The 18,267-nt window shown below is 43.7% G+C and overlaps 1 protein-coding gene across 1 annotated transcript in view; it reads right to left on the minus strand.

Annotated features, from left to right (window-relative positions):
- Positions 1 to 18,267, minus strand: part of LOC115079136 (adenylate cyclase type 10-like) — a 621,147-nt gene that overhangs the window by 566,555 nt on the left and 36,325 nt on the right. The window contains exons 3-4 of the mRNA XM_029582255.1: positions 5,070 to 5,160; positions 4,901 to 4,989 (exon numbers count right to left, since the gene is read on the minus strand). Coding sequence (XP_029438115.1) covers positions 4,901 to 4,989; positions 5,070 to 5,160 — 180 coding nt within the window. The remainder of the gene's footprint in view (positions 1 to 4,900; positions 4,990 to 5,069; positions 5,161 to 18,267) is intronic.

An 18,267-nucleotide genomic window follows, 5' to 3' on the forward strand; every position in this document is an offset into this window, starting at 1 on the left:
AACCACAAAAAAACGGAAATCCTCCATATCAACAACAAAAGCATATCATCCATCAACTACAACAACTCATCTCCTTCCACTGACGGTGTACCAATCTCCTCAGTCAAAGATCTCGGTGTAATCATTGACAACGATCTCAACATGAAGACTCACATCAACTCAATAATAAAAGATGGTTTCTTCAAACTTCAGATCCTCAAAAAAATCAAACCACTACTCTATGCTCATGACTACAGAACAGTCCTCCAAGCACTGCTATTTTCCAAACTCGACTATTGTAATGCCCTACTTCTTGGCCTTCTATCCAATTCTCTCAGACCACTGCAACTGCTCCAAAATGCAGCAGCAAGATCACTTTCAAACACCAAAAAATCAGAACACATATCACCTATCCTCAACAACCTTCACTGGTTGCCCATCCCACACAGGATACAATTCAAAATTCTGACACTCATCCACAAAGCACTATACACTACAAAATTCAACTGGCCGAGTCCTGCTTTTCACTTTCAAACCACCCAGAGAAAACTCTGCTCCACCAACACTGGACTTATCCCCACTCCATCACCAAAAATGGCACACCTAACCTCAACAAGGAACATGCTCTAACAGTGGCAGGACCAACTCTCTGGAACATTTACCCCCTCAGCTCAGGCTAGACCCCTTATCTCAGTCTTTCAAAAAGAACCTTAAAACATGGCTCTTTAAAAAAGCTTACCCAACATCACCCATCTCCCCTAGCCAACTCCACTAAGACCGAGCCCTCCCTCACCCCCAAAGAACCACCACCCCACTCCCACCCATGTAATATAAGAAGTCCATGATAATGGATAATTGCGATGGAGAAGGTACAGAGAAGGGCTACTAAAATGATAAGGGGAATGGAACAACTCTCCTATGAGGAAAGACTAAAGAGGTTAGGACTTTTCAGCTTGGAGAAGAGACTGAGGGGGGATATGATAGAGGTGTTTAAAATCATGAGAGGTCTAGAACGGGTAGATGTGAATCGGTTATTTACTCTTTCGGATAGTAGAAAGACTAGGGGGCACTCCATGAAGTTAGCATGGGGCACATTTAAAACTAATCGGAGAAAGTTCTTTTTTACTCAACGCACAATTAAACTCTGGAATTTGTTGCCAGAGAATGTGGTTAGTGCAGTTAATATAGCTGTGTTTAAAAAAGGATTGGATAAGTTCTTGGAGGAGAAGTCCATTACCTGCTATTAAGTTCACTTAGATAATAGCCACTGCCATTAGCAATGGTTACATTGAATAGACTTAGTTTTTGGGTACTTGCCAGGTTCTTATGGCCTGGATTGGCCACTGTTGGAAACAGGATGCTGGGCTTGATGGACCCTTGGTCTGACCCAGTATGGCATTTTCTTATGTTCTTATGGATGTATACAATTGTTACGCATGTTATTAGGTTTGTTATTCATGTCCATTATGCATGTTTTAAAGTAAAATAAGAAACCTATGTTTAATAGACTCCTCTGTTAATCTATATACTGGAGTGACATGTCTACCACTCAGTCTACAAAGTTTTCATGTAGCATAAGAAGTCCATGATAATGGACGTTCACATTTGTCACACATGTTATCAAGTTTATTACCCTTTGTTATAAAGCCTGTTACACATGTTCTAAAGTTTCAATGTAAAATAAGAAGTCGATGTTTAATAGACTCCCCTGATAATCTGTAAACCGGAAGGATATGTCAATTAAATTTCGGTATAGAAAAACAAATAAATAAATAAATAGAATCTCTACTCCTGTCCCTACTCCTACTCTTCCTTTTTTCCCCTAGAGCTCCTGCCCTCATCCTCCCTTCTCCTCTCCTCCCTCCCGTCTTTCACACTTCATTTTCTGCACTTCTCAACACCACCACGCCTCACTACTCCTCCTCCACCTCCCCACCATGCCTCACCACTTCTCCTCCGCCTCACCCAAACACAAAGATAGACAGACAAACTGGACAAACTAACAAAAACTTTCACACACACAGATCAAGGCAATAGACCAAGGGAAAGGGAAACAGATGAAAAACAAGCCAAAAACAAGCCACAGGACACTAGGGATCTGCAGAGGGACGCCATACGTTGCATTCGGGATTCGGATTTGTCGGGGGGCAGATACGTTGCATTCGGCCGTTTGGTGCCCCGATACATTAATTTGTCGATTTCTATTCGTTCCCCCACTAAAATTAAATTAACTACAACCCTCTACCCTCTTGACCCCTCCCCTCAAGACTTACCAAAACTCCCTGGTGGTCCAGCGGGGGGTCCGGGAGCCATCCCCTGCACTCACACCCTTGGTGCCTGGTTTCAAAATGGTGCCGATAGCCTTTGACCTACTATGTCACAGGGGCTACTGGTGCCATTGGCCAGCCCCTGTCACATGGCCATTGGCGCCATCTTGTGCTCCTACCATGTGACAGGGGCTGACCAATGGCACCAGTAGCCCCTGTGACATAGTATGGGCAAAGGCTATCGGCGCCATTTTGATTACTGGCACCAACGGTTCGAGTGCAGGAGGTCGCTCCCAGACCCTTGATGGACCACCAGGGACTTTTGGCAAGCCTTGGGGGACCCTCCTGACCCCACAAGACTTGCCAAAAGTCCAGCAGGGATCCGGGAGTGACCTCCTGCACTCCTGCCGTCGAATGCCAGTACTCAAAATGGCGCCAATCGCCTTTGCCCTTACTATGTCACAGGGGCTGGCCAATGGCACCGGTAGCCCCTGTGACATAGTAGGTCAAAGGCTATCGGCGCCATTTTGAAACCAGGCATCGAGGGTGTGAATGCAGGGGATGGCTCTCGGACCCCCCGCTGTACCACCAGGGAGTTTTGGTAAGTCTTGGGGGGGGGTCAGGAGGGTGGGGGGTTTGTTTAAATTGGTTTCTTTAGGCGGCCGAATAATTCGGCGAAGATTCGTGTATTCGTGGGGAATTGCGATACGTTTCGCTTCCCCATGAATACAACGAATATGGCCACATCTGTTGTGGATTGCCAATACGTAGGGACCGAATGCACACCAAACTCAAATATCGCTAACCACCTTCAACCAACTACCAACAACTCACCTGCTCTCCTCTCCTCTCTCAAAATGCCTGACACATCCTCAAAGAGGCAGCTACAGGAAACTGGTATATATAAACTAGAAAGGTAACGCGCCATGCACTAATCTACGTGTGCTGCATAAAATGACTCATGATGCGCTAACACAACACACTATATGATAACGCAACATACCACACGTAATTTGCTTATGCAAAGCGGTAGACAGGAAATTAGAATAGCCATGCCCTTTTTATCGCAGGCACTATTTCTGCTACATTTATAGCAATTTGAAGAATCTAGGTCTAAGTGAGAGCACTTGGGGAGACATTCTATCATAAACAATTTGCCATTTCATATTCAGGGCCGAGGCAAAGAAGACAGATGTCATGAAGATCTAAACTAGGACATTTTATGGCTGCAAAGTGAGTGTAATTTAAATGGCTGTTTACCTGACCTCAGAGATTTTTGTTTTGAAAAGGCTTACAAGAATATAAAGAAAAACAGCTGTAGAAAATTTTAAAAAGGTTAGAGAGAAAAAATACAGCAGCATCTGAGAAGAGTGATAAAAATATGCTCTTTTGCCTTGTGGAAAAGAGACTGAGGAGGCTTATGCAGCGGCATACTCAAAAAGATTACATTTTTCTGAGTTCTTGAGAGAGCACATCCATGTTGATGCCATCAGATGACATCACCACATGTGTGGCTAGATTAGTCCTGTTTGTTCACAGAGAAATCAGTTTATCATAGGCATAGATTTCAGACATTTTAGACCCAATTGACACAAAAGGTCCCCTAAATGTCTCAAATATAAATACTGAACAAATGAGGTCTAATACCTAAACCTGAGGAACTCCATATAATAGTTTTCATTTTATAAAATTTATTGATCGCCTAACACAAAATAGGCCTAGGCGATGAACAAAAATACATACATAGTAAAAACAATAATGAACATACACTTCAGACAAAAATTTTCATAGTTTTGAGAAGATTTTTGCCCAAGCACTACTCTGAGTCATTCCAAACAGATAAGATCTAAACCAATGAGGCACCTAAGTGCAAAGTTACTTGTGTACTTTTAAATCTGCACACAACAAGCTGATTTTAAACACAAGGTATCTTTTTAAACTGAATTAAAAATCAGATTATGCAGCAAAATATATGCACATATATTTTCACAATGCAAAATGGGCTGTATATTTAGAAGCATCAAGTAGCATACATTTTGTTATAGAAATCTGTACAAAAATCAAATACACAATCTGAAAACACCAAGAATATTTTTTTATGCAGCCAAGTTTGTATGGGATGTACACTTACTTTCACATGGTAGAAAATGTATGTATCATTGAATTATACTTGCTTTTTCCTTAGTTTCCTATCTCGATCAGAACAAGGACTGCGATCTGGCACTATGAGTTTTAATTCTTAACTACCTAGAGATTTTCCCCTTGTTTAATATCCTCTCCCAGCTCACCTAGCCCAATCAAGACAGCAACAGCCCTTAGATGGAGCTCTTGCACTAATGTCCTTCCAGAACCCTGACACCTTGGGTCCTAAGCCCAACCAATTTGTGTCACCACTGTATAATGACTGGGACTTCCTCTCCAAAGGAACTATGAACACTGCTTCTGTAGCAACGCCAGCCTTGACTGGCCTGGGGAGCAGAGTTCTGGCCCAGAAATTGAACCTATGTCCTCTGTGTAGCAATGCAAATGGCTCATGTAAAAGGCAACTAAGGCTTTGAAAATGTACCTTACTGTACTATATAGAAAGTTGCTGCAATAGTACAATAGTTAGTATAAAGTTAGTTACACAAGTATTTTTTAGGTTATGAACATACGTTTTGGAGTACAGTGTCCATTATGTATTTGCGCAATGCATCTTCTAATTCTGGATTGGAAGCTAGTCCTGAAGCTTGCCTAAACAAATCTGAAAGAAGCAATGCACATGGTAAGTGCCAGGGCAATACGTAGAACAGAAGACTATACCCTATCTGCAGCATCTCATACCATCTGCATATCCTTCATGTGGCAGGTGACTACTGTATTGCCCAATATGTTCATTGAGGTCAAATTCCGGCTTCTTCTTAATGCCTCTTAACTAAAGAAAGAAGGAGAAATAAAGGCAACAATGGATGAGGAACTTCCATTACACAGAGGACAATGCATAATATGAATATAAAAAAACTGTCATGAGAGGTCAGACAAAACAACCATTAGGCCCAGCCCACCATCTCTGATGATGGAGGGTTCTTTCAGGGAGTGCCTTAGAAACAGGACATACGTAGGAAGGGCTTATCCCCTGTCATTTACCAATCATGATTTCAGGTTCCACTCTTTTGTATTTGATAGATTCTGACTAATCTATCTTCCATAAACCTGTCTAATCTCATTTTGAGTCCAGTTATACTATTTGTCTCCACAATGGCAGAGTTACACTAATTCAATCTCATTGCCATGTGCTAACTGACTTAACAGCCGCCTTTGACACTATGGACCATTACCTATTATGCCATCAGATGAGAAACATAGGGATAGACGGCATGGTTCTCAGATAGTTCACTTCATTTCTGTCTAACAGAATGTTCCAAGTCAAACTGGGCAACCATATATCTGACACTTTCCAAAGTGATACAGGGGTCCCTCAAGGTTCAGCCTTATCAGCAACACTATTCAATATTTACATGAGCCCACTGTGTAAATTACTGATGAATCTAAGAATATCTTTCTTCTTGTATGCTGACGACTTACAGTTTTACATCCCACTCTTCAGATCATTTGAAAACACAGCTTTGATACTTTCTACCTACATGTCAGCTTAAACTGACATTAAACCCCAAAAAGACTGAAATCATTTGGTTGAGTACAAACTCATCAATAGCAAATCCACCTGCCCTTGATCTGGGTAATTTTAAAATTAATCACTCAAATGAAGTATGGGATTTAGGTATAAAGCTAGAAGAGAACCTCACAATGAAAATGCACATCAGTAAATTAATTAAGACAGGTTACGCCAAGTTGGGTATACTATACCGGTTGAAACCATTATTAACTTTTGCAGACTTCTGAACTGTATTGCAAACTCTAATCTTCTCAAACCTTGACTACTGTAACTCCTTATATTACTAGGTCTTCCCACAAGTCACTTAAAAGCACAACTACTACAAAATGCTGCAGCAAGACTATTATTAGGATCTAGGAAATATGATCACATTACTCTTGTTGATAACACTACATTGATTACCAGTACAATCCAGAATCTACTATAAAATGTTAGCGATAATATTCAATATCATTCACTACAATATCACCGACTTATTAGGAGTGACGCTACAACAATACAATCCTCAACTAACACTAAGATCTCAAAATAAAGGACTATTGTCTATTCCTACAATACGGTGCACACATCTGATGCAAATAAGAGCTCGAATGCTTTCAATAGCAGGCCCAAAGCTCTAGAATTCTCTGCCTGAGGCATTATGCATTTTTCCAGCTAGAAAGAAATTAAATTATGAACTAAAATCATTGCTATTAAATAACACATACGATTTAACTTAAAAACATCAGAATATATTGAACCACAAAAACAAGGACAAAAAACAATATTCAAATCATGAAGAATAAAACAAACGAGAGAATGCAAGATTCTCAAAACAACTCACACTCACTAAGAAGTGAAAACAATCATTTTGTTTTAATTATTCATAATTTTAGCCTTATGTACTAGATCAATTTTAATATATACTAGAAAATTTCTCTTGATAGATATCAATGCCTATGAATACCTCCCCTGAACCAGTCTTTGTTTGATTGTTTAAGTTATGAACATCACTTTGTAAACTGCTGTAATCTACACATGGAACGACGGTACATAAAACGTCTAACTAAATACATAAATAAATATTTGGAAGTAATTCTTATTTTAAACCTCTCAAATAATAACGTAATTAGATTCCTCTTAGCTCTTGTACTTTCTCCACATCTTTCAAAATTTAATACACCTCATATCTGTCTCTTTTCCAAGCTGAGACTCGAGTCTTTTCTCATATAAAGCTGTTTCATATCCTTAATCAACTTTGCTGTTCTTCTCTGTAGACTATGTCTTTTTTAAAGATAGGTTAAATAACACTGAACTGCACATGGTATTCAGAATGTGGATGCACCATTTATTACGGCATAACAATGTGAGATAGAAACAGAAATGATGGCAGAAAAGGACCACATGATCTACCCAGTCTGCCCAGCAAGCTTATGCCAGTATCTGCTGCACTGTGCAGGTTATCCTCATGCTTATTCGTTTCCCACACCGCAAACGTGAAGGCCCTCGGAAGCTGTCCGAATCCAACTTTCCCTAACCCCTGCAGTAGAAGCAGAGAGCAATGCTGGAGTTGTATAGCAAATGTTGCTTACCTGGTGTAACAGGTGTTCTCACAGGACAGCAGGATGTTAGTCCTCACAAATGGGTGACATCATCAGGATGGAGCCCTGTACGGAAAACTTTTCTGTCAAAGTTTCAACAAGCTTTGACTGACACTGGCACACGGGGTGCACTGAGCATGCCCAGCCTGCAATTATCCCTGTGAGCCACAGGTGTCTCCCTCAGTCTCGTCTTATAGCTAAAAAGCGCAAGCGAAACTAAAATAAAAGTATACAGACCCAACTTCGCGGGGTGGCGGGCGGGTTTCGTGAGGACTAACATCCTGCTGTCCTGTGAGAACACCTGTTACTCCAGGTAAGCAACATTTGCTTTCTCACAGGACAAGCAGGATGGTAGTCCTCACAAATGGGTGAGTACCGAGCTGAGGATGCCCGAGAATGCACCAGATACACCGCAGACACGCGAAAGCGTAATGACGGAGGTGGAAATGGGAACGGAGGGCATCCGCAACACCATAATGGGTTCGTGGAAGGATGTTGGGTAGTGAATTGAAAAAGGTAAGAGTAGGCGGACTGGCCAAACATGGAGCATGCTGGCTAGTCAATGTAAGCAATAATAGGCTGCGAAGGTATGGAGAGGACTCCAGGCTGCAGCCTGATAAAAAAGTACAAGCAGCAGTAACCAAAGGGAAGCTGTTAAGGCTAGGACGGAAACAACAGTATGTGGATACCCACAGTGTTGTAGTGAAATGTCTGCTTGTTGGTAGCAAAGGAAATACAGACCACTTAGTCAGAAGGATTAGATCTGTGTGGCCACTGGAAGTCGCAGCTTGACTCTTGCATGGAGGAAAGAGTCAAGTGGAATTCACATGGAATGCAGTGCAATGTAGATAGAATGTAAGCGCAGCATTACTGTCCAGGAATGTGGAAAACCCACTCTCTCCCTAGGGCGAGAGAGAGAGGCTAGGAAAAATTGGCAGAGTATTTCCTGAGTAAAGAGAGATGCAACATCTACCTGAAAAGGATAGAAAGATGAATGCATAGAACCACTCAGTGACGGAGGAACGAGTCAGGTGAGTATGGAAAGAGTGCATAACTCACGGACCTTGCTGGCAGGAATGACATTAAGAGGGAAAGAAGTTCCCTTGCCAAACTGTGGAAGAGAGGAATGGAAAGGCTCAAACGTAGAATGTATGAGACTTATAAGGAGAATATATATGTTCATTCCGTGATTAGAGAAATAGAGGCGGCTTGATCAGTGGATAATCCATGGTAAGCCGACTCAGAGAGGATTACCGTAAACAGGAACCCAACTCTCAAAACAATACACCTACTAAGAGAAAGGTGTAACTATGTGGAGGATGTCTGGAGAACAGAATCCGAGGGAGCAAGAAAAAATGGTGGAAAAGTAAAAGGAGTAATACCTCTCTTTTTTTTTTTTTTTTTTTTTTAGCGTCAGGAGGTAAAGCCTGCCATATTAAACGGCAAGATTTATGTTTAGAAGGTTTTGTGACGCTACCAGAACCTAAGAACATCAGTAAGTCTATGATTTGGGACTGACTGGTGAGAGAATAAAAGGTTACTGATATGATGGATTGAGAAGTATGGGAAGCATGCTGATCTCAGTCAGGGAGTGGAGAAAAGAATACTGAACCCCATCCCAGTTCAACATTAGAAAAAAAAAAATGCTGGCTACGAGAGGCAGCAGAAGAGATATATTGAAGAGGCCTTTGATGGAAGAAAAGGCATCTAAGGGAACGCATAGGAAACATGTGTAGGGAGCAGAACCTGTGCATCGAATGGAATGATGCAGACGCAGAGGAAAGTTTAATTAACTCAGCGTTAAAAGATTTTCCCTGTACACATGTAATTGAGACCATTCGAGAGGATAGAACCTACGTGGAGAAGGTCTGATAGAGCGTTCATTAAATCTCTTAGATATGTGGCCCAAGGACGCATGAAGTGAACAAGGGCCAAGGTAGAGCTGCGCAGCTGTCTAGCAGAGCAGCTAAGAGGTAATGCGTGCTTATGAGTTGGAAAGCACATTGTCCCTATGCTGTCTGTCTGTATGCACAAAGAATTGTTGCAAAAGCAGTATTGGAAGGCATAAGGGCATAACTCATGGGTGCAATGTCCAGGACGTTTATGAGAAACTATGCTGGAGTGCAATAGACGCATAATGGGTTGAAAGCTTTCAGGAGAAACTTTATAACCCTAAGGAATTGCAAGCATGAGTCGAAGGAGACTAGGTCCTAGTTCGAACTGGGATAAGAATCAGGGACGAAAGCAATGAAAACACTTAGGTCCATTGAGTATAGAATGTCACTGAATATAACCCATAGCAGTTTTGAATTATGAGAAAAAAGCATAGTGGGAAGAAACCCCATAGCCCAACCATGAAAAGTTGAAGGGCTGAGGTTATGGAAAATATGCACAGGGACATATACAAATGTATCAGAATGTCTGTGCGCATGCTGGACAAGAGGGTCTTAAGACTGTGGTGTCCAGAAGTGTTACAGAAGGGATTTATGGCAGTGACAGTAATCCCAGTTAGTAAATGTATAGTGAGTCATGAAAAAAGTGAGAGCTCATTGCATGTACTGAAAGTGGTTAGCAGTAGTCTATGCAAGGAAAGTGAATGATGTTACACTCCGCAGAGAAAACAGCATTCACCATGATGCAAGAGACAGTTCACTTACCGAAGCTGGTGCCAATGGCAGAGCTTGGGGTTGTAATGTTGACTCACCATAAAGCACATAGAAACATTAAAATAATGTACTTACTGCAATATGGAGTGATGGTAACCAAAGATACCATTGTACCTGTGACTTCTAAAGAAAGTTGGAGTTTCTTAGGTCCAGGATGTGCGGAGAGTAACTATTTTCTGTTAAAAGAAAAAATAGTGCAATTAAAACTCCCCAACCCCCCTCCCTTCTGCACTTCGTAGCGCCTGGGGGAGTGTACCGGGACTTTGGTACAAGGTGGGGTGGCCGCTCTGATATCTGACCAGATGGGAGACCAGGAGGTGTCCCAATGGAGGATATCATGTAGGTTCCCGCAGGAGTGTGAGCGGTAAGTGGTACCCGCATTTCTGTATGCTGTACAAGGAGACACTGAGACCTGTGGCCAGGCTTCAAGGTGGACTTGTACATGGGGCAATGGTTGCTGAATCTCATGTTTAGCAGATCAGCCAATGCAGCTGGAACTTTGGTTGGGAGGGAACCTAGAGTCAGAGCATTGGTCGGCACAGGGACTTGTTACTGACAAGAGAAGAAGCCCTGCTGCAATCCCAAGAAGATAGAGGGGTTCTCCTGGTATTGTGGCTAACATAGCTAATATAGCGATATGTGACACTAATACAGCTCCTAAGGCACATGACCCAGAACTTTTCGAACCACGGTCCGAATGGGAGAACACAACTCTATGGGAATGCCGCTGAAGCGGGTACTTACCATCCGACATGGATCGCCGCAAGACGAGCCGGTGAAGACTGTTGACTCCGTCGGTCTCCGGAGTCCTCGAGGGGAAGGCCGGGGACGTAAACGTCCATCTCACACTGAAACCCGGTATGGTGGCACAGGTACAGAGGAGACAGGCCAGGCGTGATTGGCGCTTAGACTGCTAAGTGTAACAGATGGCCACAGTCCCACACCACTTGATGGTGGGGCACCCCAGGAACAGGGGAGCCCATTACGGAACTCATGTTCCATTCCCTCGTTGCAGCGGCTCGATGTGTCGTGACGCCAATGCAGAAGCCGTCGGACCTGGATCCAGAAGTTCTGGATCACCAAGGACTGCCAAAACTGTAGGAACAGTGCTGATGGCAGTGGTGATGTTGCTCTGCCCGAGCGTTGTCCAGCCTGGAGAAGGATGGCACCGACGTGCTGGATGGCGTCAGCAGCGGACGATCACGATGTCGGCGATGATGGGTGCCACGGTGCTCGGCCCGGTCTTTCCCCAGCGCCGAGATGGAAGCCCTCGTCGTCCTGGAAGGCGATCGATGACGAACTGTCAGCACGCCTGCTCTGCTCCTGACACAATGGAGTGTCTTAAGCTAATACAGGGCTTAAAAAAGAACCCAAAGCGTGGAGCAATATGAGGAGGCGAGGGTATTATGTGGCGGTGCTATGTCGGTATTGACGATATTGAAGGCAACCTAAGGGGCTTCGAGGATATCGTCAAAATGGGTATGAAAAATCGTCGATGACTGGCCAGGAGAATGATGACAGTGACGGGCACTGACAGCACTGGCATAGGTATCTTTGAAACGATGTGGAATCGAATAATCGAAAAACATTGCCGTTATTGAAAAAGATACCGGCATCGACTGAGTCGAAGTCGAATCGATAGGGCGTCAAGGACACCAAAGGAAAAACGTAGGTGTCGAGGGCATCAATGCATGGAGGCGGGCATTTATGCCTTTTGTGGCATGGCCACGGGCATCAACTATAGGGCCACAGACGTTGACGGTATCAATTTGGACAGACTCAGATTTCCAAGTGTTCATGGTATCGGTGCCCCAGACATGTGTGTCGGTGGCATCGATATGGGCACGTATGGAATCGATGGCATGGATCTCCCAGTCGATGAATTCCATCCCGGCATCAACGTCAGTCATGGAATCGGCATGGGCATCGATGCCAGCCATAAGGCTGGCATTGGCATCGACGCCCATCCACGGAATCGAGCCAGCATGGATACCCACCGATGGGACCCACCTGGGCATCGAATTTCACCGATGGGAGCAGCCTGGCATCGATTGCCCTCGATGGATGCATTCTAACATAGATGCCCATGGATGAAACACCTGGGCATCGGTGTCCATCGATGCAAAAGGACCTGGCACCGATGCCATCGACGGACAAGCCATCCGGCACCGATGTCCATCGATGGGGACCATCCGGCATCGATGCCCACCGACGAAATCGATGTGGCACCGATGCCCACCGATGGAAAAGGGCTGGACATCGGTGGGGAGGATGGGGTATCGATGGCATCCCCAAAAAGGGGGGTGGCATCGATGAAGTGACCCTGGGATCGTTAAAAAGTGTCTCGGGCAACGGTGGCGGCGACCCGAGTATGCATGGCAGTGACTAACAGCGTGTGCGTCAATGGCATGCATCCGGGTAGGGACGGCACAGAGGAAGCCCAAGGAAAAAAACAGTGTGTAGGAGGAAAAAAGCCTGGTAGCACTGAAAAGCAAAAAACATGGATAAAGGCATCAGGGCACCGTGGGGGGAGGGGCGCTGATGACATATAAAAGCCCAGGGCGGTTTAGGAGGGTACCGGTGTAGCGATAGGGTATCGACTGCGTGAGGGTACCAGGGAACGAAGGACTTGAAGCTACAGAGGTCCTAAAGTTAAGGAAAAAATCCCTACCCCACTAGCATAAGCAAGCAGAGTGTCACAGAGATACTCTCAAGCTGTTTAAAGCTAACTGAAAAATGGGGGAAGGGAAGGCTTCAGTCAGTTAACAGCCTTAAGATAGTGACAGGAACCGACCGAAAAAATAAGAATTAGTACTCACCGAGCGTCGTAAAAATGTACGCGGAGGGAGACCTGTGCAGGGAAAAGTGTTTTTTGAAGTGAAAAGTTAAGTGTTTCCATGAGGTAATTAGTTAAAAAAAATCCTCACAGAGCTCCAACCGCTATGCTAACTGCAGAGCAGTTGGAGCTCTGCAGTTAGCATAGCGGTTGGAGCTCTGTGAGGATTGTTACTGACAAGAGACAGTTCAGAGAAGAGTGTCTCCCTCAGTCTTCTTTTTTCCGCAGAGCGGAAAAAAGAAGACTGAGGGAGACATCTGTGGCTCACAGGGATAATTGCAGGCTGGGCATGCTCAGTGCACCCAGTGTGCCAGTGTCAGTCAAAGCTTGTTGAAACTTTGACAGAAAAGTTTTCCGTACAGGGCTCCATCCTGATGATGTCACCCAATTGTGAGGACTACCATCCTGCTTGTCCTGTGAGAACAAAAGTATCAGTTTAATAATTAAGGGTAGTAAAAGCTGCATCAGCAAGTTACCCCCATGTTAATTTGTTCCCCAAACCGTACAAGTCGGGGTTCTTGTTGGTTGCTGTCTGAATCCAATTCCCCTTTTCCCACTGCCGTTGAAGAAGAGAGCAATGATGGAGTAGCATTAAGCTTTGATACAGTTATTTGTTAAGGGTCACACTGCCACATCAGCAAGTTACACCAGTTACCCCCATGCACTCTTTTCTTTAATTCCATCCTCTAGCCTTTAGGGATCCACAGTGTTTATCCCATGCCCCTTTGAATTCCTTCACTGTTTTCGTCTTCACCACCTCCTCCGGAAGGGAATTCCAGGCATTCACCACCCTCTCTGTGAAGAAATATTTCCTGCCATTGGTTCTGAGTCATCCTCCCTGGAGGTTCACTTCATGACTTCTAGTTTTATTGATTTCTTTCCAACGGAAAAGGTTTGATAATTGCGCATCATTAAAACTTTTCAGGTATCTGAAGGTCTGTATCATATCTCCCTTCATCTCCTTTCTGCCAGGATACATATTTACATTCTTCAGCCTCTCCTCATAAGTCTTCTGATACTGATCCCACATGATTTTAGTCACTCTTCTCTGAACTGCTTCATTCCTGTCTATCCTTTTTGAGATATGGGCTCCAGAATTGAACACATTACTCCAAGTGAAGCCTCATCAAAAACCTATACAAAGGCATTATCACCGCCTTTTTCTTAATGGTTATTCTTCTCTATATGCAGCCCAGCATTTTTTTGGCTTTAGCTATCGCCTTGTCATATTGCTTTGCTACCTTCAGATCACCAGACACTCTCACCTCAAGATCCCGGTCTTGGTCCGTGCACATCAGTTTTTTAATCCCCATCACATACAGCACTTTTGGATTACTACATCCCAGATGCAGGACTCTGCACTTCTTGGCACTGAATCCCAGCCAAATCTTCAACCACTCTTTTAGCTTTCTTAAATCACTTTTCATTCTCTCTACTCCTTCATGCATGTCCACTCTATTGCAGATCTTAGATTTTAATGATGCACAAACTTCAAACCTTTTCCACTGGAAAGAGATCAGTAGAACTAGGTCTCACGAAATGAAATTCCAGGGGGAACAACTCAGAAGCAATTCAGGAAAATTTTTCTTCATGGAGAAGGTGGTGGATGTCTGGAATACCCTCCAGAGGCAGTGGTGAAAATGAAAGCAAAGAATTCAAAGGGGCATGGGATAAACACTGTGGATCCTTAAAGGCTAAGGATGGAAATGAAAAAAAGGGTGCATGGGGGTAACTTGCTGGTGTAGCAGATACTCCCCTTAATTAATAAGCCTTGATACCTTTGATGCAATTGCAACATTGCTCTCCACTTCAACGGCAGGGGGAAAAGGGGAATTGAATTCAGACAAAAACCAACTAGGGCCCCAACTTTTACTGATAAGCCTGGGATAAACTTGCAAGGAGCAGCAATTACTATCTTTAACATATGGCAAGGTGTTACTACCCTTAATCAATAAGCCTTAATGTTTTTGACGCAACTACGACATCATTCTCCGCTTTGACCATGGTGGGTGGGGGTTGGGGTGGGAGATGGAAGAGGAATTGGATTCAGACACAACCAACGCAGGCCTTTACTTTTACAGTCTAAGGTACAGATATACACAGACATAAGTGAAAAAGCACAGGACTGCTTCTAAAGCCAAGTCCTTAAGCAAAACACATCAGCACTGTCTTAATTTTCAAGAAAGATCATCACCCAGTAAAAATGTTGCTAGCAGTAAATTTTTTACGGGTTATCATAAGGCTTGGAAATAACTGCCGGAGAGGCAGTTGCTACCCTTAAGAGAAACATGGGGGTAAACTGCACAGTGCAGCAGATACTATGTTTAACATTTAACATATGTTTAACATACTACTATCTTTAACATTTACCTTCTCCCTCTCTGCCAGTTATTAACCAAACTGAACCTAAAACACTATTTATATGCTGACGATGTCCAGATAGTGATCCCCATTAAAGAATCCATAAAAAAAACCCTAGACATCTGGGAAACATGCCTTCGAGAAATCAACTCCCTCCTCTCCAGTCTCAACCTAATCTTAAACTCTTCAAAAACGGAACTCCTTTTCATATCCACTGATAACAGCAACATCACCACAAATCCTCCACTAAACTTACAAATAACGAAAGTAAGAGACCTAGGAGCGATCATTGATAATCGGCTAAACCTAAAAGCTTTTATAAACCAAACCACCAAAGACTGCTTTCATAAACTGCACGTCCTAAAAAGAAGAAAACCATTGTTCCATGCTCATGACTACAGAACAATCTTACAAGCAATAATCTTCTCTAAGTTAGACTATTGCAACTCTTTATTATTAGGTCTTCCATCATCGCATACTAAACCTCTTCAGATGGTTCAAAACACGGCAGCCAGAATATTGACAAATTCACGGAGAAGAGATCACATTTCTCCAATCCTCAAAGACCTACATTGGTTGCCAATCCATTATAGAATCTTATATAAGTCCATTACCACAATCCAAAAAGCTATCCATCAATACGTGCCGCACAATCTACAAATCCCCTTCAGAAAACATACCTCCTCCAGACCCATAAGAGAGTACTATAAAGAATCTCTACAGGTACCTCACTCCAAAACCTCCCATCATATAACCTTCAGAGACAGGGCATTCTCCACAGCAGGACCTCCTCTATGGAACTCCATCCCACCAGATCTACGACAGGAACCCTGCCTCCCAACATTCAGGAAAAGACTCAAAACGTGGCTATTTAAAAAAGCCTTTCCGGACAATGAATGAATCTTAACGCACTACTAACCAATTTCCAGTCATTACCCTTACGCAGAAAATTATAACATTGCAAATGACACAACCCAGCAATTGCCATAAATTGTGTAAATGTTTTTTGTTAAAGTTTGGTAAATGTATTCTGTTAAATTCCTATCGCCTTTCTCTGCTCCTAGTTGTACATTTCCCTGTTTTATTGTAACTGCAATTATTTTCGCTCAGCACTTGTTATTTGTTCTTTTTTATTGTAACCTATTATCACACCCCCCCCTGTTTATTGTAAACCGGCATGATGTGATACCTATCACGAATGCCGGTATAGAAAAAAACTCAAATAAATAAAATAAATGTTTATTAGAATTTATGAATCACTTAAATCAGTACTCTAGATAATGTACAAATAAAGACAATCGCAAAACAATTGACGACTAGTCATAAAAATTTACAGGGGTACCATTACAGTCCATAAACAGGAAAATGAATTTTCCTAGCAAATATCCAGAGTCCCAAAGAGGATAATAGTAGGCTGTTTAAATAGCCAAGTGTTACCATTCAGCAAGCTGCTGTATCTTCAATCGGAGCCGGTGGCTGCATTCCTTGGCAGCATTCCCCAGCTGCAGCGCAGGCTGATGCGTGCCACGTCATGACTCCTCCCACTGTGGCACGTCATCGCTTCCCCCGGAAGTCCCTGCGTTAGCACAGGAAATAGGGCTATTTAAACGCCACTCTTCAGCACAGCATTTGCCTTGGCTACAGGCTTGCTTGTGCTGCTGCTGCTCTCGGATTGCTGGTGACCTGTCTCGTTGACCCGGATTGGATCTTGGACCTTCTCTTGCTTGCTACCTGCCTCACTGACCCAGATTGGACCCTGGACCTTCTCTTGCTTGCTACCTGCCTCACTGACCCAGACTGTGCCCTGGACCTTCTATTGCTTGCTGCTTGCCTCGTTGACCTGGATTGTGCTTGAACTTTCTCCTGCTGGCTATCTGCCACTACGACCGGATTGTGATCTGAACCTTCTTCATCGACACCCAACCCAGGGGTACTGAATTACGTCCTTGACTGGGTTTCTGGCTGTAGTCCAAGGGCAAGTCAAGGTAAGACTGTTACACTATCTTGGGTCCACTAACTAGACTGTAACAGTTAGCTGAGGCCATGGACCCAGTAGAATTAACAGCCTTACAGGCCATTCCCGGATTGGCTTCACATGTACAGCAACAGCAAGGAGTTCTGGATCAAGTGATTGGTGTTCTAGAGAGACTGGCCGCCCGAATGGATGCTCTGGCCATTGCATCCCCAGGATCCACAGCTTCTGTCAATCCAACTCCTCCTGTAATACGACTTCCTCCCCCTCCTCATTTCAACAGAGACCCCCAGCAGTGTCGGGGGTTCATAAAGCAATGTCGCATGCATTTTCCTCTGCAGCCCTCACTATTCCCCTCAGAAAAGACCAAGATTACCTTCATATTATCATTATTGGAAGGACCAGCCTTAGCATGGGCATCACCCCTTTGGGAACGAGATGATCTGTTATTACATAATCTGGACCATTTTTTGAAGGACCTCCGATTAATTTTTGATGAGCCCGGTCGATCTGTCTCTGCAGCTTCTGATCTACTTCAGGTTCGACAAGGATCCCATCTCCATGGGGGAGTATGCCATTCACTTTTGGACTCTTGCTGCTGAACTCTGTTGGGGTGAGGATAGTCTCTCAGCAATTTTTTGTCAAGGGCTATCAGAGGCCATCAAGGATGAGCTAGCCGCTCGAGAATCACCGAAATCCCGAGTAGAATTAATTTGCCTAGCTATCCGCCTGGATCTCAGATTTCAGGAGAGGTCCTGGGAGCAGGCAGCTCTTTGATGTCCTATTGATCTTGTTCCAGCCTTTCAGCGACCGCTTGTGGCCCCCTAAGACGTTAGAGACCCAGCTCAGTATGGATGAACCTATGCAGATTGACTGATTCCGTATTTCACCTGAAGAGCAGCATCGTCGAAAACAGAATAATCTCTGTTTGCACTGTGCTGAACAGGTCAT

This window comes from Rhinatrema bivittatum, chromosome 17 (genome assembly GCF_901001135.1).
Source record: "Rhinatrema bivittatum chromosome 17, aRhiBiv1.1, whole genome shotgun sequence".
NCBI classification, from domain to species: Eukaryota; Metazoa; Chordata; class Amphibia; order Gymnophiona; family Rhinatrematidae; genus Rhinatrema; species Rhinatrema bivittatum.